At 55.9% G+C, this 20045-nt stretch overlaps 8 protein-coding genes across 8 annotated transcripts in view; 5 read left to right on the top strand and 3 right to left on the bottom strand.

Moving 5' to 3' along the window:
• SODALDRAFT_338671 (G-protein coupled receptor) overlaps window positions 1–923 on the top strand; it is a gene marked incomplete at both ends in the record, with an annotated part of 1636 nt that extends 713 nt beyond the window's left edge. Inside the window, one exon of the mRNA XM_028612794.1 lies at window positions 44–923. Within this exon, the coding sequence (XP_028469065.1) occupies window positions 44–923 (880 nt within the window). The remainder of the gene's footprint in view (window positions 1–43) is intronic.
• Window positions 924–1648: 725 nt separating this feature from the next.
• SODALDRAFT_115490 (hypothetical protein) lies at window positions 1649–3970 on the bottom strand. Its single transcript, XM_028606587.1, has 4 exons — window positions 3326–3970; window positions 3178–3265; window positions 2607–3118; window positions 1649–2528 (listed from the first exon to the last, which is right to left on the bottom strand). The coding sequence occupies exons 1-4, from the start codon at window positions 3501–3503 to the stop codon at window positions 1834–1836; spliced, it is 1473 nt and encodes a 490-aa protein (XP_028469064.1). The 5' UTR covers window positions 3504–3970; the 3' UTR covers window positions 1649–1833.
• An 803-nt stretch (window positions 3971–4773) lies between these two features.
• Window positions 4774–7247, top strand: SODALDRAFT_272427 (hypothetical protein; the record flags this gene model as incomplete). Its single annotated transcript, XM_028607834.1, has 9 exons — window positions 4774–4944; window positions 5084–5173; window positions 5235–5331; window positions 5422–5515; window positions 5569–5926; window positions 5988–6097; window positions 6186–6669; window positions 6729–6853; window positions 6920–7247. 9 exons carry the CDS (start codon window positions 4774–4776, stop codon window positions 7245–7247), a joined length of 1857 nt encoding a protein of 618 aa, XP_028469063.1.
• Window positions 7248–7775: 528 nt separating this feature from the next.
• On the top strand, window positions 7776–8831 carry SODALDRAFT_270655 (ubiquitin carboxyl-terminal hydrolase; the record flags this gene model as incomplete). Its single annotated transcript, XM_028607725.1, has 2 exons — window positions 7776–7797; window positions 7879–8831. The coding sequence occupies 2 exons, from the start codon at window positions 7776–7778 to the stop codon at window positions 8829–8831; spliced, it is 975 nt and encodes a 324-aa protein (XP_028469062.1).
• A 942-nt stretch (window positions 8832–9773) lies between these two features.
• SODALDRAFT_357286 (hypothetical protein) lies at window positions 9774–11786 on the bottom strand (the record flags this gene model as incomplete). The annotated part of the gene is made up of 1 exon (XM_028613982.1): window positions 9774–11786. One exon carries the CDS (start codon window positions 11784–11786, stop codon window positions 9774–9776), a length of 2013 nt encoding a protein of 670 aa, XP_028469061.1.
• Window positions 11787–13792: 2006 nt separating this feature from the next.
• Window positions 13793–15548, top strand: SODALDRAFT_322431 (hypothetical protein; the record flags this gene model as incomplete). Its single annotated transcript, XM_028609722.1, has 7 exons — window positions 13793–13910; window positions 13990–14187; window positions 14262–14588; window positions 14646–14744; window positions 14809–14849; window positions 14967–15124; window positions 15215–15548. The coding sequence occupies 7 exons, from the start codon at window positions 13793–13795 to the stop codon at window positions 15546–15548; spliced, it is 1275 nt and encodes a 424-aa protein (XP_028469060.1).
• A 1302-nt stretch (window positions 15549–16850) lies between these two features.
• Window positions 16851–17861, top strand: SODALDRAFT_271048 (short chain dehydrogenase; the record flags this gene model as incomplete). The annotated part of the gene is made up of 2 exons (XM_028607747.1): window positions 16851–16960; window positions 17096–17861. The coding sequence occupies 2 exons, from the start codon at window positions 16851–16853 to the stop codon at window positions 17859–17861; spliced, it is 876 nt and encodes a 291-aa protein (XP_028469059.1).
• A 496-nt stretch (window positions 17862–18357) lies between these two features.
• SODALDRAFT_322429 (N2227-like protein) lies at window positions 18358–19735 on the bottom strand (the record flags this gene model as incomplete). The annotated part of the gene is made up of 2 exons (XM_028609721.1): window positions 18358–19579; window positions 19644–19735. 2 exons carry the CDS (start codon window positions 19733–19735, stop codon window positions 18358–18360), a joined length of 1314 nt encoding a protein of 437 aa, XP_028469058.1.
• Between the last annotated feature and the right edge of the window lie 310 nt (window positions 19736–20045).

Below are 20045 nucleotides of genomic sequence, written 5' to 3'. Positions count from 1 at the left end.
GGGGGGTGGGGGCCAAGTTTTGTTGGCTGACTTCCACATACAGGTTCGTCCTCTTTATCACCTTTTTCATCTACATCCGCACGGGAGGCGACATCTACCGGAAACGTCAGCAGTTACGCGACTTCGACAACCACGGGACCGATGGACTGGCCCCATTCAACGAACTGTTTGTGCCCGTGAAGACAACTGAAGTCCACATCACCACCGAGGCCGCCATTCGCCGACCAGCCGATGCCGCCGCCTCGCTGCAACCAGGCCCCCACCGCCCGCACCGCCCGCACCGGGGTGAACCGGAGGCGGCGCCGGGACCCGACAACTCCGACGCGATCTACTCGGTGAGCATCACGGCGAACCCGAACCCCAAGGACAGCCCGCCCGAAGAGACCGCCGTCCCCGTGGCCCCGACCATCACCCACTCCTCCACCGGTCCCGCCGGGTCCGGCACCAGCACAGGCACCGGCACTGGCACGGGCACCGTGGCGGCGCCGGCGGTCGCGGCCCGCCGCCGCCACTACGAGGCGAACAGCGCGGCCTGGCACTACGCCAAGTGCGCGTTCCTGTTCTTCGCGGCCATCCTCATCACGTGGATCCCGTCCAGCGCGAACCGCGTGTACTCGATGGTCCACGGCAGCTCGTCGGGCACGCCGCTCGAGTACATGAGCGCGTTCGTGCTTCCGCTGCAGGGGTTCTGGAACGCCATCATCTACGTCGCCACCTCGTGGTCGGCGTGCAAGGTGTTCTTCGCCGACTTGTGGGCCTGGCGCCGGCCGGCGGGGCAGCAGAGGGCCGGGCTGCGCCGGGGGACGGAGGCGTACAAGCTTACGAGCCGGGATCGCGCCAATGCCGCCAAGAGCTACGAGAGTGAGAGCACGACGGAGCTTGCCAATACCAGTGGGAGCAGATCAGTGTCGCATGAGCAGTGATGAGAAATACTAAAGAAGTAGTGGCAGGACCTATTCCGGGAGAAAGGGAGAGGCAAACAACAGGATTAATGTATGTATGTATGTATGTATGTGTATACTTTCGCACGCGGGCTTCTTGGCCGAGAGGAAATAAAGTAATTTACCAGATGTGTGTATATCTTTGGGAGATGGTGATATCTGTATACCTTACTTTATCAGAGGGTATGATCTTGCCGTATAAATTGTCTCATATCTGGGTAGTTCGCTCTTGAAGGCGGTGCACTCCTCCATGTCTTAGATGGTGAGTGGGCAGTATGTGAAGGAATCGACGGTTACGTAGGATTACAGGGTAGGACCGGACAAGTTCCAGCAGGGGGGCCGTACCGACAACCCGGTTTGAGGTGAGGAGGGGGTGTTCGTGGCGGAGCTCGTCTCTGCTGAATGGTAAAAACACGTGCAAATACCTCGGGTCAGAACTCAGAGGTACGGATTATTCCGTAATTAGGTACTTGTAAGTTCCAAGACGTACCGTTGTAAACTGTGGATGTCGTACCGGTAATCGTGGGCAGCTATCCCCATCAAGACGGCAGGCTCTATCCGTAAGCCAAGAAGGGCGCCGCGCCCTCTATTGGGGTCTAGATCGTCCAGAGAGTTCTCCACAACATATCCAGCCTCCTTATTAGTCCACTCCTGAGCGACTGAGTATCTGTGGTTGTAAAAAAGCATCTGCCATTGGTAGACTTCGGTGTAGGTACTCAAGTTCGAGGGCCAGCTGCCTCTGATGTCGATTTGTCATCCGCGCCCCATGCGACTCGATCATCAACTATCAGGTGAATACAAGCCAACTTAGTTCTGACGACCTTGGACGCAGTCAGTCAGTCAAGGTCCTGGTTAGAATTTTTTTTCTTTTTGTTCACTACCCCGTACAACCTCAACACGGCGACGTGTGCTTCACCGCCTCAATAATGCTGTAATCCCATGCCGTTCGCATGGCGTAGCATTCTCGAACAATCAGTTCGTCCTCCCACCACATGTCATCGGCAGTTACGAGGCGTCCCCAAACTTCCACCCATAGCATTCGACCCACGAAACTCCGCAACTCTTGCTTGATAAGCTTTCCCGCGGCCTCTTCCCTGCGGTATGCCGCCGCCACGCCCTCGGACTTCGCCAACGGTACGGCAAGGAACTTCGTCGTGGTGATGGTGCTGCCCTCTGCACGGAGACTGGCATCTGCAAGCCAGCACGGGAACAGCTTGCTCGGGAGCGTAGTTCGGAAGTTGCGTTCGAGCTTGATCAGCAGGTGCTTCTCGAGCCAGGCGCGGAGAAGCGGCCCCAGTGTGGCTGCTGCCGAAGGCATCGGGTCGATCAGCGTCAGGTGAAACCTGCCTCCTTCGGCCAGGGCGCCGTGGACTTTGCTCAGCAGTCGGGGCACCTCCGCGGCCGGCACCATCGAAGGGAGGGTGAGGGAGTACGCTGCGTCGAAGAGTCCTGGTGCCACGGGGAGCGTTGGCATGGACGCAGACGGTACGAACACGGGATGGATGTTTGAGAAGAGTGTGTGCGGGAGTGGATCAGACGATATATGGCAAACAGTCCTGTCGGAATGGACTGCGGCCAAGTACGAAGCTGTGGCTAAGAGACGACAATGTCAGAATCGCCGATATCGTAGTGTGTAGCCATGAAACTATATGAGGACCGGCTCACCATGGGATTCGAATAGAGCTAGGATCTTCCGAGTCTGGCCAGACGTATCTTGCGAGCAAGGATCTCTGGAGGGACCGGGACTTGGATTTACTGGCCTATCCATGTTGTCTAGAGCGGAGAGCATCCATATCGTCTTTTCCATCTCAAGCTCCTGACATGCAGTCTCGGCTTTCGACTCTCTCCACAGCTCCTTGAGACGGAGAAGGTGGACATTGTTGTTTGCAGTGGTGATGCGCTTGATCTCTCGCTGCAATTCATTCAAGCCCGGTGGCTTCCCCATGTCGTTCTCAGCCTCCTTGGACTCAGGTGTCATTCTTTCGGACGCCGAAGCTCGAACAGCAGGTAACCGACCAGAATGCGAGGAGGTGTCAAGTGGCTTCCATGCTTCATGGTTGTTGGGCTTGAAGACGGAATCCCAGGACGGAACGCAATCCAGTCGGCTCCGATGTGAGTGCGACGGCTGCTTCGGAAACAGGTTGATCGGTGCGTCTGATTGGAGAGGTCCCAGTGCCCTACTGGCTGTCAGTAATGCCCACTGTGGACAGGAGATGAAACGTAGGGGTGGCCTGACCTTGTTGTTATTGACTCGGCCATCGAGGTGCTGCATGGTGACACTGGCTTGACGACCGAGCTGTCGGTCCATTGTGAGACCACTGAACCTGTCAAGCCCAGAAATCAGTGCTGTGTGGCATAGGTGTGTTGTTGGGACGGATCCCTACCTTGGGTGGATGAGCCGGGAGAGCCCTGAGAGCGGTCGACCGACTGATCTGGAGTGCGACTCGAAGGGGAGTCCTGGATCGTCTTACTCCTGTGCCTCCGATTTTGCTGGTCCTTTTTTCTTTCGCGATGTTGTCTTCTGGACTTCTTGTCCGGGTCGGTCCACACAACCTCCCACATGATTCTTGAGGAGACTGTAAGCGTAAGCCCGAGTACTTTGTCTTGGAGTAATTATTGATCTCAGTTGAGGGACGTGACGTCACGTATGAGAGGATCCGAGTTGGACTTTGGGAGTTGATCTTCCGCCTCTCTTCTTCGTTAGATAGGTCGGATAGAAGGCGCCTTGAACCACCGGAAAGAAGAAAGAAGGGAAAGAGAGGGGAAGGTATGGGTCATTATATGGAATGAATTTCAGGGTTGATTAACCAGTGACTCTCAAGCTACCTAGCATAGCCTGTCTCTTGCTATTGTGAGGGGTTTTCTTCTTCTTTTTCTTCTTCTTTTCTTTTTTTCTTTTTTCCCTTTTCCTCTGAAGAGACCGGATTAAGGTTGCTCTTGGCAATCAAAGTCCTCTCATTGAAACGTCGGACCTGTAGAACCGGTTCTCATACCTAGACAGATACCTTATGGTCTTTCGTATATACACGTGTAAACCCAAAAAAGAAACCCCCCACAGCCCATGTATTTTGGCTTATATAAACGTCCAAGTAGCAAAATTAGCTAATATACTTGCCAAGATCTCATATGTGAGACGCGTTTATTTCGACTTCACCTTTACCTCTTGCCCACGGATGGACACCATTCACAAGTCAAGTCACATTGACATGATATATATGTTACTCGGGAGACTGACATGTTTATTATCTCACATCTTTATTCCCTTCTGGATGGTTGGCAATGGTTCTGTTAGGTGAACTGCACGATTTCCAAAGCTTTAGTGTCGTATTGCCCATTTACAGCCAACCCCTTAGGCCATTGCCAGGGCTTGCTCGACCGATGATGATGAGAACCACTAGCGAGTCCTTTTGACGGGATAAGAGACGATGATATTTCCTTTCAGTCTACACTCTACACTCCCGATCAGCGAGTTGGACGTAACGCCTACCACCACAATTTAGGTGGCCGGAGACTTCAGACAACTGCTACAGTGCCCTCGGCCTCCTAACCCGATATCAGTGTTGAAGTCTTACCCGAACCGAAATCTTACATGGGCAGGTCCCATCTTTTTTCAGCTGTTCCTTCCTCGCAAAATGCCTCTCACTTGGCAATGCCGTGTTCCATTTTCTTCCAAGATGACATCACTTGAGCATGTCAGGTAGGGCGACTCTTCTTGTTCTTCTTCTTCTTCTTCTGTTTCCATCCTCCCTTTCCTCTTATTCGTATACTACAGAGGAGCCACATCTGGATCGGACTTTGACCCAACCTTCCTCACGGCGCTCCTGTTGTGAATATGGCCGAGTCTCTGGAGCACAACGGAAATTCTCCGCGTCGACTCGGGTCCGTTCTCAGAGGACTACAGTCAACCTTCCACCACCACGTTGCAAAGGGCATCGGACGAATTGACAAAACGGTGTCTTCTTCCGTCATCGGTCGCTTCTTCAAACTCGAGGGTAGCGGTCATGTAAGTCACAACTCAGCATAATCTCCCCGGGTTCGCTAGCTCATCCATGCTGGCATTCACTACTCTGGATCGTCTCCTCCAGAACGACGACAAGGCAGTAGTACTTACTTTTTATGGTTTTCTGACATGTTGCCTGCAGGCAAGTGAGATTACCGGCTCCTCCTTTGTGAAAGAGCTCCGGGCTGGTGCCACCACATTCGCAACGATGGCCTATATTATTGCGGTTAACGTGAGTAGTATTCCTCGGCGCTTCGCTTCTCTCTGGCTTCCTTTTTGACTTGCTGTGCTAGGCCACCGTTCTGTCGCAGACAGGGGGCACCTGCGCATGTAGCCTGGAGGATCGAACCAAGTGTGACGATGTCCCGGGTTACAAAGCATGCAAGGAGGGTAAGCGGGCTTTCAAAACCCCCCCTGTTTCAACAACCCAACCTGGCAGATACAGACGTGTGCTTATTCGTTCCCCCGCCGCCTTGATAGATATTCGACGAGATCTTGTTACCGCCACTTCCGCCATAGCCGGTCTCTCAAGCTTCGTGTTCGGTCTCTTCACCAATCTCCCCGTCGCCGTTGCGTGAGTTCATTTCTCTATCCCCGGCTCGAGGCCGACAACTGACATCACACGAGACCGGGCATGGGCATGAATGCATACTTTGCGTTCCAAGTCGTCGGTCCCAATGGCTCCGGCCCCATCTCGTACCAGGTCGCCCTGACCGCCGTCTTCGTAGAGGGCCTCGTCTTCATTGTCCTCGCATTGACGGGGATGCGCCAATGGCTCGTGAAACTGATTCCCGCCACGATAAAGACGGCGACCGGTGTTGGCATTGGCTTGTTCTTGGCCGAGATAGGGCTGTCGTACTCGGCCGGCATCGGCGCCATCACTGGAGGCTTCAAAGCCACGCCCCTGGCTATTGCAGGGTGCCCGGAAGAGATGATTGATCCAGAGACCCGGATGTGTGAGGGCGGCATCATGTCGAGCCCCAAGGTATGTTGTGGCCTGGGCCGTCTGGGCATCCAACCGGAGGATGCTGACGTATCGTTTTCAGATGTGGACGGCCATTCTTGCTGGGGGGATTGTCTCTGCCTACCTAATGTCCTTCCGAGTCAAATATGCCCTCATTGTTGGAATCGCTCTGGTGTCCATTTCGTCTTGGCCGTGGGTCTGCTCCCGCATCGTCTCCCTTTTTTTTCCCTTTTTTTTTCCTCCTTTTTTTTTCCCTTGGAACGTTGCTGACTTTGGGCAGCCGCAATACCCATATCACCTACTTCCCCAACGACGAAGAAGGGAATATGCGGTTCGACTTCTTCAAGTCAATCGTCTCCTTCCACCCCATCCGAAACACACTGAACGTGCTCGACTGGCGTATAAGTGAGGACAGCTCCCAGTTCGCCCTGGCCCTCTTCACCTTCCTTTACGTCGACATCATCGACGCCACTGCGACGTTGTATTCCATGGCTCGCTTCTGCGGGGCCATCGACACGCAAGATGCCGACTTTCCGCGGTCCACGACGGCATACTGCTGTGATGCGGCTTGCATCTCGGTGGGGGCGCTGTTTGGCTGTTCGCCCGTGACGGCGTTCATCGAGAGCGGCGCCGGCATTGCCCAGGGCGGGCGAACGGGGCTGACTGCCATGTTCACGGGCGTTTGCTTCATCGTGGCCATCTTCTTCGCGCCCGTTTTGGCGTCGATCCCCCCCTGGGCAACCGGTTGCACATTGGTCCTGGTAGTGCCAGCCCCGGCCCCTTTCATCTCTGATGGACGAATGCTGACTATCGTTTTGGTTAGGTCGGTTGTATGATGATTCAACAAATCACCCGGATCAACTGGCGTTATCTGGGAGATGTTCTGCCTTCGTTTGTGGTGATAGCATTCGTCCCATTTTCGTACAGTGTCGCATATGGCCTTATCGCGTACGTATACCCTCTTCTGTCTCTCTGACGGGACTTGAAGCGCAGGTGTCTAACTCGGGGATACAGCGGCATCTTCGTCTACGCCGTGCTCAACGGTCTCATCGCATGCACGGTATGGGCCAGCGGTGGGAGGCTGGAACCCGAGGAGTACGACGCAAAGGAATATTGGTCCTGGAGAGGCTCGGGAAGAGCCCCATGGTTCATCCGGGCCATTGCACGAAAGAAATCGGTCGGCAAGGCGGACAAGCGAATCGTCGAACGGCCCGGAAGAATGGGGACTTCTTTCAACGACGAGTCCCGCCCTGGTTCATCTGATCGGAATGACGAAATGGAGATGGAGATGGAATCGATGCCGCAACAGAATCCCGTCACTCCAATGGCTCACTCTAAATAACTAAATCAACAAGGTCAGATGGGATTCTGTGGTCGTTGTTGTTGTACTCCGTGGAGGTTGGTACCGTAGTCTGTCTTTGAGGTTTCCACCTCCCCTGAAACCGTCTGAATTGTACACTCGTACGGAGTAATTACACTGTACGAATCCGTTTCCCGTACCTTGGTTACGTAAGTAAGTATCCATATTTTGTACTTCCTCCAAGGTAGGTACGAAGTAGATGAATTCCAGGTTGTTACTGGCACATGGGTACCCACTCTATACGTACCGTGCATGACGAAGGGAAGGGAAGCTGCCCGCATTCCAGAGCCGTGCTATTTTGTTCAGCTCCGAGAACTTTGGAAAATCTTCCCATAATCGTAGAGGAGAGAAGACTTCCCCCATCTTCACCTTAAGCTAAGACTCTTCTTTCCAAACAAACACCCTCCCTTTGGCAAGTTCCAGTGGTCTCGGTCTCAAAAGCTAGCTAGCTAGCGCCGCCCCTCTCGAGCTGCACTTTCCTCTAGCTGCAACTCCAAAGCTACCAGCAAGATGAGCGGTGGTTGGAACACGAGTGAGAAAGCCCCCTTTCCTACTTCTCCTTCTCTTCTTCATTTTGGACCCCCAGACTGATCACGGCGTTGCTGCTACGCAGTCGAGTCGGATGCCGGAGTCTTCACCTACCTCCTCGAGAATCTCGGCGTCAAAGGCGTCCAGTTCGAAGAACTCCTCACCCTCTCCCCCGAGGAGCTCGCCCCGCTCCAACCCGTCTACGGCATCATCTTTCTCTTCCGCTACCCTTCCGAAGGCCTTCCCCCGCGCCCGAAAGAATCCTACGACCACGATGCCGCCGAACGCCTGTTCTTCGCCCGCCAAACCATCCAGAACGCCTGCGGCACCCAGGCCCTGCTGTCCGTCGTCATGAACAAGACCGACGAGGTCGACCTGGGCGCCAGGCTGTCCGAGTTCCGCGACTTTGCCATGGCCCTGCCCCCGGACCTCCGCGGCGAGGCCCTCAGCAACTCGGAGCTGATCCGCGAGGTGCACAACAGCTTCGCCAAGAGCAGCCCCTTCGCGGACGAGACGCAGCGGGCGGGCGACGACGAGGCCGAGGACGCCTTCCACTTCGTCGCCTACTCCGCCGTCGGCGGCACCCTGTACGAGCTCGACGGCCTGCAGCCCGCGCCCGTCTCGCACGGGGACTGCGGCGCCGACGACTTCCCCTCCCGCGTGGCCGGCGTCCTGGCCGACCGGGTCGCCACCTACGCCAGCAGCGAGATACGGTTCAACGTGCTGGCCATGGTGCGCGACCCGCGTGTTGCGGCCGCGGAGATGGGGGACCAGGAGACGCTCGCGAGGGAGGAGGAGAAGCGGCGGCAGTGGAGGTGGGAGAATGCGCTGCGGCGGCACAACTTTGTCGGGTTCGCTGGCGAGGTTTTGAAAGGCGTCGTGGCGGAGAAGGTCCGGCAGGGCGACGGCGCCTACGAGGCGTGGATCCAGGAAGGCCACAGGCGGAGGGAGAGGGACGAGGGTGCCATGAGGTTGCGGAGGAAGATGGGCGCTGCTGGCGGTGACACCGGGGACGGGGACGAGATGATGCTAGGCTGAGCCTTTTGCTCTTTATCGTTTGTATTTCAAGTTGGCGAATCTGGGCGGGCCTCATGACGTGATGTTCTCCATGAGTTAGGATGTAGGGGAAAATCAGCATCAGGGGAATAGAACCACTGGAAGATACCCACTCATAGTTCTGGGCAACCATTACATGCTCGTCCGACTTGTTCACTTACTACCCCCCTCCCCTCCCCCCCTTTTTTTTTTCCTGGGAGACTCGGGTCGGTGTATTGGACAAACACAGATGCATGTGACTTCCATCAAGAGGAGGGGCTACGTCGTAGAAGAAAGGGTCTCATGGCTCTGACAGAGGGGGAAATAGTCAAGTCCAACCCAATGGATTCTAGAACTAAACGACAATTCAAGTCCACCATCTCATCTCGACTGCGCCAGTGCCACGGGGGAAGCGGGTTATATATCATACCTACAGGCCGCAACACGAGCTGCGAATGTACCCCGACCACGACAAATGGTGGTGGCCAAAAACGGTACACCACAAGATCACCTTGTCGACAAGATTTGGGAGTTCCCCGTCGAAGGGGGGTTCATCGTTCCCAAAGAGCAGGAAACAGTATTGCGTACGAGGAGCCCTTTAGTAGATTCTCGGCCTGTTGTACAAAGCCCAAACCAGTACACGGAAAACAAGAGGTAACAAGAGGGTATCGGCAAAGCAGTTTACATCAAGGCTGGCTATCCATGACATGAGAAGAAGAGGGATAAAAGAGATGGGGGGGAGAAGAAGAAAAAAAGGAAAGAAAAAAGGAACAAGAAGAAACTCAAGCCTAGGATTAGTCTTGGGCTCGTATGTAAGGGTGGCCCCTGGATGGCCCAGTTCTGTCATCTGCAATTCGATAACATCCCAGACCCGGATATGTCCCGCCTTCCTGGAAGCCAGAGAATGAAAGAATGGCAAACAACCATTACAAGCAAAAAGGTCCATCAAGAGACAGTTTTCGAGTCGTCCTCATCGGAGCCCAGCCTGACCCGACCACCATGACGATACTCGCTAGCAGCCCTCGAAGCCGAAGGTGATCTCTTATGCCCGTACATGGAGGAGTCGGCTGCCGCCTCGCCTCCATCATTTGCCCTATTCGAGGCGGGCCTAGTGCCGTCTCTCCACCAATGGTAAAGGACGTCCCGCGTCCAACGATGACGGTCCAGAACTTTCAGGCCCGTCTGGCGCAGGAAAGTGTTGGACAGTAAGTAAGCCTCGAGCGGGTTGGTCCGAAGCTGGTAAAGCAGCCACCGCGCGACCAACTCGAGCCTGTCCCCCCCCTTGAACCCGTGGACGAGGTCGTGGATGCCGTACTCCTTGACGGCAACATGCATCCTCGCGTTCTTGCCCGCGTCGCCGGCCGGCAGCTTGGCGGCTTGCTTCAGGTCGTCGAAGACCGTCAGGGGCTCGGGTCTACGGAGCACGTGGTCGGGCTGGGAGAGCAGCTCGGGGAAACGGTGGTGGGCGAGGGACTTGGATTCGGCCCGGGCGTCGTCGTTGGACAACGTCATGTCTTCGCCGATGTTGCGGTCCAGCGCGTAGGCGACTTCGAAGGACGGGTGCTTCACCTCCACGCCGTGATCCCTGCAAAGCCGGCGGAGGCGCCGCATTTCTTCGGCCATTTCGTCGGCCTTTCGGCGCCTCTCCCTCTCCTCGCCGGGGAATTCGGCCATGAACTCCTCTTCTTCCTCCGTGGGCGTCTTGCCGGTGCCCTTCTTCAGTTCCAGCTCGTACGCAATCTGCTCCCGGCGGAACAGAAGGTCGTCCAGTTCCTCCTGCGCGAGGTTGAAGTCGCCGATGGCGGAGACGAGATCGCGCCATAGCGGGTGCACGTCGTCCAGGGGAGGTCCCTCGGGTGATATGCCCAGGAGAAGGTGCGGCACGTTGTACGGTGCCCCTGAAGCCCTTGGGTCGGTATCGGACTTGCGCGTCTGCGCTCTGGCGCTTCGGCTACGCCCCGTGGCCAGGAGGCTGAAGAACCTGACTTCCAGCTTGTTCAGGTCCTCCTCCTGCTCGTCCAGCGCCACCTCCAACCCCTCGTAAGCAGACTCCAGGTAGTGGTACTCCGTGCGTAGTCTTTGCATTTCATTGAATCGTCTGTCGAGAAGCTCATCCGACGTGCTGTGCACGCCTCCCCGCCGACTCTTTTGAAAGAGCGGGCGGAGTAGGCCCATGAAGGCGTTGTCCGCTTCGTCCTTCCTTCGGCGAAGCTCCCGCAGCTGTTTCCGTCGCGCGGCCATGGCTTGTTTCGTCTCGTCCAGACGCTGGCGCTTCTCCTTTAACTGCACCCAGAGCAGTTGGGCCTCGTCTTCGGAGTTCTCGGATGCGATATCGGACGACGTGTCAGACGTCGGCTCGCTCTGCGCCGGACTACGTCGTTCGTAGCGGGATACCCTATTCGAAATATTTTTCGTGACAAGTCTCCTTTTCCTCGCGATCGAGACCCGGGGCCCGACGGTCGGCATAAGCGGCGGGAAATTGCGGTTCCAGTGGTCGTAGTAGTCCTCCTCCTCGTCTGACGAATCGTCCTCTGTATCGGAACCGCCATGTCGCGGAGACGACGAAGGCGATGACCATTGGATTGAGGCCGTACGTCCTCGAGGAGTTGGGGGGCAGAGGCTTTTAGTCGGCGAGCCATCTTGCTCTTCTATGTTCGAGGCTGTACGAGGAATTGGTGAAGGCCCAAGGGGGAGAGTCGGTGTTTCGAAGGATGGACGGGCGAGTTGCTCGCGGGGGAGGGCGTTTGAAGGGGATCGGGCGAAGTGGCTTCGAGGGATGAGCGTCGGAGGAGGCGGAGGCGGCGGCGGAGCCCCTTTACTTATACTGGGTGGTTTCTGATCGCGATGTTGGCCGTTGAAGGGTGCATTGGGTGATGAGCGGAATGATGGAGGTCGCGGAGGTGGCGGGAAGCGCTGTAACGGCAAAGTCTCGTCGGGCTTTGCGCTCATGTCGGCCATGGCAGAGGGCCACCATGGAGGACGAGGTGGTAGAGTCAGTCTGGGACGAATGGCTTCTAGAATGCCTGAGGGCCTTGTCTTCGATAGCGAGGTGACGAAGGTGACACTTTCTTAAGGGCAGAGTCATTGGGAGAGGTAGCAAGAGGGAGAGCCATCCTCGTGGGATGAGGCGTTGGGTGCCAAAGCTCTTCTCGTCTCCGTAGGGGCAGATGCAATGTAAATGTAGATGGATTGTGAACGTAGTGAGATCTAGATTACGGAAGTACAGTATAGAGGAAGGCTCTTGGGTCTCTCAAAAGTTCGGGCAATGAATGACAACCACATGCTACGGAAGTATGTGGGAAGAAGGCAATTTACCTACATCGTCGGAGAAAATGGAGGTGAAATGTGTTTCCATCTTCCTCACCGAAGAGAAGTACCTGTCTGTGTCTCTGGACCCACCTAGAACTCCCGAAGGAGTACGTACAATCACACAATCGCTTGTACCTAAGGTAATTAAGGTACTTGGTAAGGTTCCATATCTGCACATGTACATGGTCTGATGCTGCGGAGTATTACACCACTTTCTTCGAAGGATAGGTAAGGTAGGTAGGTAATAATAAAGAAGAGCACTCCACGTATGACCACTTCCTACATTACAACGTACCCCAACTGGAGCCCTCGGTCTACTTCAGTGCACAAAGTACAGGTAATCAAGGTAAGCTGGATTATATGGGTAAGGTACCTAGGTACTACCTTGTAATTTGACAATACCCCATATACCCCGTACCGGTACTTGGTACACTCGGTTGTGCGGAGCACGAGGTACTAAACCCCGCTGGCGATGGCCATGCGCATTCAGTCTCGCCCACTCGTCCACTCACCCTCACCCACGCATCCACTCATACACTCACCCTGACGCGGGCGGACGCGCTCCATCAGGCATTCATACATGGCAGCCGGAAGGTGATGATTGGAGTGTGTGAGCGCCATTCTCCTCTCAGCCTGCATAAACCTGCTCCGCGAACGAAAAGGTCACTGGCCAGCCTTTTCAGCATGCCACCAGCTCAGAGCTCAGAGTAGCCTCTGCCTCTGCCTCTGCCCTCAGCCCGGTCCGTTACGACTGGACCTTCTGGCATCCCCCACGTCCACGTCGAAGCCAATGACCACTGTCCAACCAGGGTTATCCGTTAACCTACCAACAGATGAGATGGACACGGACTTGACTTGATGGACAGACATGCCGCGACCGGGGATAACCTCTCTCTCCTCCTCCCCGCCCTCGTTGCCCTCGTAGGTCGGACAGCGAGTGCCCCGAGTTGTCACCCCTCAGTTGTCACCCCTCATCACCAACCCCGTTAGTCTACCCAATAGACGGACCGATATAGAACAGAGCAGCAGACAGGCACATTCATACATTCTTATGCCCTTTTTTTCGTCCTTTTTTTTTCTATTTTTCTTTTCTGGGCCTTCTTGACCACCTCTATACCTGCGCCTTGCCGTGCAGTTTGGTTCGCAACCAGTCCTCTCATTCGCTCACGAGATTCTACCTGGTGTCCGTCAAGAACGACCCTTGGCATCTGCTGCGATCCTCAGTCCGGACCTCGAGAAAAGGTGGGGAAGGCTGTCCTCTTACATGGACCCTGGATCTCCCAAGGCTTCATTCAGGTTGGATTTCGATTTCGATTTCGACGTGCCTTTTGGTAGCCACCTACCTGGCCTTCTTTGCGACTAAGTATCTTGCTGTTTTGGGCTTCAACAAAAACTGATCTGACGCCCATATCGTTCCGTATCCCGTCGTTTCCCCTTGTTTTTTTTTCCTCCTTTTTTTTCTTTTCTTTTTTCGCCCTTTCCTTTTCCTCTCTCTATCCTCTCTGTCGCCCACCTCCGTCTCGTTTTCTACCAAGCCTGGACGCCCTCTCCTTGCCGGGGCCTAGCTTACGCTCTTTGCCAATGCCATCTTTCTTCCTGCCTTGAGGGCCATAAGCACCTTCTTTTGCCAATGTCGCCGGGTGCAAGATGCCACTATGCACAAAACCAGAACCCACAAGCATAGGCCCAGGCGCCCGGTCTGGGGCGACTGGAGCGACTGGATTTGGTCTCCTGAACACGGCACTTACTATCGTGCCCGCCAGGATTCAGACGGTACGAATATATCCCCCCCCCCCTTTTTTTTTTTCTTTTTCTTTCCTTTAGCTTCTTACTCTGGCTGATGCCCTGGCAGGTAATTGCGAGTACGACTTTCACCCTGGAGGTGGTGCGACTGCCGACGAGATCCCCCGGCAAGCTCAAGCTGCAGCCGGAGATCCAAGCATTGAGGACATCACCCACGGCATAAACCAACTATCTGCCACGTCCTATTCATACTCTCCCGAGAGCGCTTACGCTCATAGCTCGGAAAGCCCAGGGGGTCCGTCTGAACGTGAGTCCCTATTGCGTCTCCCCAAATATGAGGGTCCGGATTGCCCGGTTGCAGGTGACTAAATAGGTGTCCAGAGGCCGAGTACTCCTACACGCAGTCGAGGCATGATCCCGACGAAGAAGCGGTCGAGTCAGTTGATCAAAAGGGGGAAGAGGCGGCCGAGCCAGTTGGTGAGAAGGGGAAAGAGAAGGAGGAGCCCTCTTACGACAACGACGAGACTGGAGTAGACGATGTGAGACTTAATAGAGCGGAGTCGACAGTAGCTGCGGCTTATGGATTGGACCAGGGCCAGTCGGCAGCAGAAATTGACGACGACGCCGCTCTCCAGGCGGCAATCAATCTCAGTCGGGGTTTGAATCAGTCGCGCGCGGGGGAATCATCATCGACGGGGCAAGTGTACGGTATGCAGCCAAATACCCACCGCTCCTCATGCTGTCTTTTTCTCACTCCCTATTTAGCCTACGAGCCATGTGAGGTGGGGGAGGACGAAGGTCCGTCAACGCCGAAGCCATTCGACATCAGGGGCACAGGAGGAGAGATTGAGGCGCTTGATCCACGTAAGTCCTGCGGCTCGTTTATCTGTGTCGTCGAGCAGGCTTACAATACTGACGGGGGGTTCAGGATACGTTGTTGAGCCATCCAGCAGGTTTCAGCCGGGCGAGGTGAGTGCTGGCTTCCCCCCCCCTTCCCCCCTCCTTTTTCTTTTTCTTTCATTTTGTAGCCTTACTCCGACCTTCCGACGCTTCCCCTATCCCATCACCACTGCTAAGACGAAACAGGTCTTCAAAGTCCTCTGGGCAGAACCGTCGGGAAACGTTGGTGGAACACCCACCATTTCAGATAAGAGGGCGTTGCAGGATCAATATGGGGGCGCGATTTATGTGGGATTCAGGCGGTACATCGTCATTGGGAACGATGAAGGCCACTGCACTTGCGTGTAAACACCCTACCCCTTCCCCCTTCCCCCTTCCCCATGACTCGTCGTCGTCAAAGTCCTAAACTGATCCATCCTCTTTTCCCGCCCCAGGCCCATCCTCACCTACGGAGGAAAAGCCTGCAAAAAGAAAGGAGTCAAGCCCCACAAGCACGGCATTATCTACGTTCAGGGCCACAGGCCGAAGCCGTTGGACAACGAGCCGAAGCTGGGATTTTCGCCGGCACGGATGAAAATCGAAGCCGAAGGCGAGAAGCTGGCCAAGGAGTCCCGAGCCAACTACTCGAAACTGGTGACGGTGGAGCACAATGTCAAGGTGTTCTTCATCGGCCACATCATCCCCGAGGACTGGGATATTGTCCTCGACGCCGTCGACAAGTGCTGGGAGAACAAAATTAAGCACCAACGCAGGAAGACCCGCAAGTGATCATTCCCTGCCATGCTTCTCCAGGCCTGAAAACGGCACCTACGGTAAAGTCCTCCCCCAAAACATAAGGGGCACTGAGAAGGGGACTGGGACATTAGTTCCCTTGGGCGAGACGAACAGAATCAGTCTCGCCGCCGTCACCGTTTGCCGAACCGATATTTTAGCGCCCATTGCGGTGCTATAACTTTCACAACAAGATACGTTTTCTCTTATATTTCTTTCCCCCCTCGTTCGATGGTGGGCAGCGCTCGCGAAACGCGACTCGACAAATCAGCCACCTGCTCTCGATTAAACCACGACGATCGCATTTACGAAGTAACGAATTATTACCCGGGAGAGACCCGGCATTGCAGCGTTGCTCTGATGACGTTGCGGCCGGAGCCTATAGACCCGCCCACTCATTTATTTACTTGCTCTGCAATTTTTTTTTCTTTTTTCTTTTCTTTCTTTTCTTTCTTTTGTTCGTCTTGATTCGACACGGCCCCGAAAGACGTTTTGCCTACCTACACGTAATGGGCGTTACTCAGTCTGCGGGAAATTCAGAATGACACGAGACTGTATGGGAGGAGGGACATACGCAGGTTCGGTATTGGAAGTAAATGCGGCTGGACGAAATGGATCCGAGACTGTTACCTTGAAATGTTGGTCGTTGAGAGGGCCTTGGAATCTTCACAGGATCTTCATGACGTGAAGAACTGTCGTCTTTTTTCCTTTTCCTTTTCGTTGTTCTTTTCTATTCCCTTTGTGTTTGTAACTCCTGTCCCGTCTTTTCTACCATGACTTTTCCTTGTTTCTTGACCTCTCTAGCTTCCCTTATTAGTAATCACTTCGCAATGACAGAGTGTTATTTACGTTTACTCATCAGGAGCATGGAGCTGGACCGAGGCTCGGCATCTTTCAGCGAATCCTCCCCGCAAAACTCCCCAAATCAGTTAGGTCAGGTACCTTGGAAGTAGCAAACGTATGGAGTACGGAGCACTTGTGCATGTGCCACGATGGAGGTCAAGCCAAACCCCACATATCGTCGTCACTCAAGTACCTACTGTACGGGAGTACGGTACAGTACAGTACCTGTCTCGCCTCTCGCGATGCCCCAGATCGTTCGCGCGCCCTAGACAACGTAACTTCTATTCCTACACCAGAGCATAGTCGTATATCTCGCCTCCTCTTGGATCCCTTCTCTGTCTCCTTTTGATTTAGCTTTGTGTCAGAGTCGAAAGCTGTTCATTGCTTCTGCCGATTTGGTCGCTGTCGAGCCTGTGCAACAGCTCATCGCTGACCTCGACTTCAAATAAATTCGCCATGGCTACTGATGCTCAATTGAAAGACTTCCCCTCCCTCTTCTCCTTGAAGGGGAAGGTTGCCGTCGTCACTGGAGGTTCCCGTGGACTTGGTCTGCATGCCGCATCCGCGTACGTCCGTCCCTTCTCTCTTCTCCCTTTGTTTGTACTCGGCAGCGATGCGAAATCAACATGATTTTACAACAATTGGACCCAATTACTGATATACAACCTCCCGGTCCCTCCCGGCCCCTCCCGGAAATCTAGTTTCCTACAAGCCGGCGCTTCCAAGGTCTTCATCTCCTCGCGCAAGGCAGCGGCCTGCGAGGAGGCCTGCAAGGCGCTCAACGCCCTCCCCCACCGCGCCCCGGGCGCCATCGCCATCCCCGCGCCCGCCGACTCCGCCACGCTCGCGGGCGTGGAGTCCCTCCTGGCGCAGGTGAAGGAGCACACGGACCGGGTCGACATCCTCTTCGCCAACGCGGGCGCCACGTGGGGCGAAGCCTTCGACACGCACCCGGACTCCGCCTTCGCCAAGGTCATGGACCTCAACGTCAAGGCCGTCTTCAACACCATCCGCCTCTTCACGCCGCTGCTGGAGGCCTCGGCCGCCAGGGGGGGCGGCGGCGCCGGCGACCCGGCGCGCGTCATCATCACCGCGTCGGTGGCGGGCCTGGGCATCGGGACGCTCGGCCCGCAGGGCACGTATGGGTACAGCGCCAGCAAGGCGGCCGTCATCCACCTTGGGCGGAACCTGGCGCTCGAGCTCGCGGGCCGCGGCATCACGGTCAACTCGATCGCCCCCGGCTTCTTCCCCAGCAGGATGTCGAACGGCCTGCTGGGCATGGCGGGCGGCGCCGACAGGGTGGCGAAGGGGAACCCTATGGGCCGCCTCGGCCGGCCGGAAGACATCGCTGGCGTCGTGGTGTACCTGGCTAGCCGCGCCGGGTCCCACGTCAATGGGGAGGTGATCGCCATTGACGGGGGTGCTCTGTGGCAGCGCGGGGAGTTGAATGTCTCTGCCAAGCTATAGTGTGCTTGCCTCGTTCTTTTCCGACTGCAGCATGACAACACCGCCTCCATGAAGGCATCCCCAATTGAAGGCGGTTTGCGTTTGCCTATCCATTGGATGAGACACCCAAGTCTAGCTGGGCAACTGTCAGCACCACCATCACCACCGCTGCCGCCACCGCCACCGTCCCTGGCCCAACTGGCTACAGCCATAGGATCGCGCAATGCAGGACTTTTGCGCATCTAGAAACCATGCCATCTAGGCCACCCTACCAGATTCAATCTTATATATTTATATATGTACAATGCCAAGGTCGGAATGAAGGCAGACTCAAGTCCAGATGAATGCCAGAATAGGAACCCCCCCTCTCCTTGGTTGTCGCTATGATGGAGTATTGTGTGATACGCTCATCTATCCTATTCTAACGCTATAAATCTTTTTGGTTGAAAACATGATGATTGGCGATACATGAATATAATGCGAACAGGTCGACCATGTGCGGCAGTACCGGGTAATCTCATGACGGCGCCGGCTTGCGAGCAACCCACGTGCTAGCCCTGTAGATGGTCCGCAGCATGGAATCGGCGTCCTGGATGTAGGGCGCTTCCACACCAGTCTCCCTCGATTCCACGACGAACCCCAACGTCTCGACGAGGGCCATCACCTCATCGTCAGCCAGTTCAAAGCTCCCCGGGTCGGCGATGCCCGATGAGTTGTTGTAATCGTGCTCCCCGTCCCCGTCGTCGTCCCGGCCGTGGTTCCCCGGGGCGTGGTTCTCGAAATGCCACAGCAGCGGGCCGACGTTCACGAGGATGCCGCCGGGCTTCAGGCAGTGGAAGATGGCCTCGAGGTAGCGGATCAGGTTGGGGGCCGTGTCGAGGAAGAACACGGTGGCGACGACGTCGTACAGCGCCTCGTGGTTCTCGTCGCTGTAGAGGCAGAGGAAGTCGGCGGCGCACATGGACATCTCGCCCGCGGCGGGGGTGAGGGCCAGCTCGGTGGCCGGGTGGAGGTCGGGCACCGCGTAGCCGCGGAGGTGGTTCCGCCTGGTGAGGTGGTTGGAGAAGGAGTGGATCCAGGGGTAGATGGTGTGCTGGCCGGCGCGCTGGGTGCAGTTGAGCACGTAGGCGGAGGCGAGGAGCTGGTGGTAGGAGATCTCGTTGCCCTCGGCGTCGAAGCCCATGCGGCACAGATCGAAGACGAGGCGTCCGAGCCCGGCGCCGGGGACGAGCACTTTGAGCCGGCCGTCAGCGTCGGCGTCGGCGTCGGCTTCGGCGTCGGAGTCAGCGTCGGGCGGACTGGGACGCTGGCACCGTTCCCTCTGTTGCTCGGCGGCGCGGAAGACGGGCGCGAAGCTGGCGGCACGTTCGGCGGCGCCCTCGGCGGTCCAGTCCCGGTAGAACTGACGAAGGGTGCTGCGGGCCTTGTCGATGTCGGTGTGTTTGGCCACGCCTTGCCATTCCCGGGGCATGACGGGTTCCGCGTCGTCGCCAGCGGTGCAGGTGCCTTCGGAGCTGGATCCGGATCCGGAGCCGGTCATGTGGAAGGACCGGAGGCCGTTGCTGGCGATGGCACGGGCCAGCTCGGCGTTGGCGTCTATGGCATCGTCCGTCTTGTCCAAGGTGTCGAGGAAATGAAATGGCGGCTTCGCAAGCATCTGCCACTGCGCCTGGGGTAGGGCGTAGAAGCTCTGCCTCCGTAGGTGTGTCACGTTGAAATGGGCTACCTTGGCATATTGGCTTTTGCGAGGGTCGGAGGGGTTAGCTGGGGAAGGAAAACGAGATGGGGTAAGACAGGACTTACAGATAGGAGTCCAAGGCGCAGCAGATGACCTTTTTCTCCTCTGGGTCGTCTATAGTATCTTCGGTGCCACCCCAATGGCTGTTGTCCTCCATTCTGATATAGTGATGTAGTAATTTTCCGTGTGGGACGGATCTACTTCGTACACCAGCGGGAGGTCAAAGAAAGCCGATAGATCAGATAGATAGTAAAGAGAGTCGGCTTCTGAGATTTGCAACAACCGGCAGATTTTGAGTTATGAGTTGGTAGCCCTCGATGAGGCCGGGAAAAAAGGGGACGATGAAGGAATGAGAGCCAACGTTGGTGATGGCCCAGACAACGCTCCCTAAGTCCAAAGAGGGTTTCCCAAGACGAAATCGAGACTCGACTAGAATGGAATAGGAACAAAAAAGGCGAAGTAGGAAA

This window comes from Sodiomyces alkalinus (assembly GCF_003711515.1).
Source record: "Sodiomyces alkalinus F11 unplaced genomic scaffold SODALscaffold_2, whole genome shotgun sequence".
Lineage (NCBI taxonomy): Eukaryota > Fungi > Ascomycota > Sordariomycetes > Glomerellales > Plectosphaerellaceae > Sodiomyces > Sodiomyces alkalinus.
The sequence above is the reverse complement of the archived record's forward strand: the minus strand, read 5'-3'. Positions and strand labels throughout refer to the sequence as shown.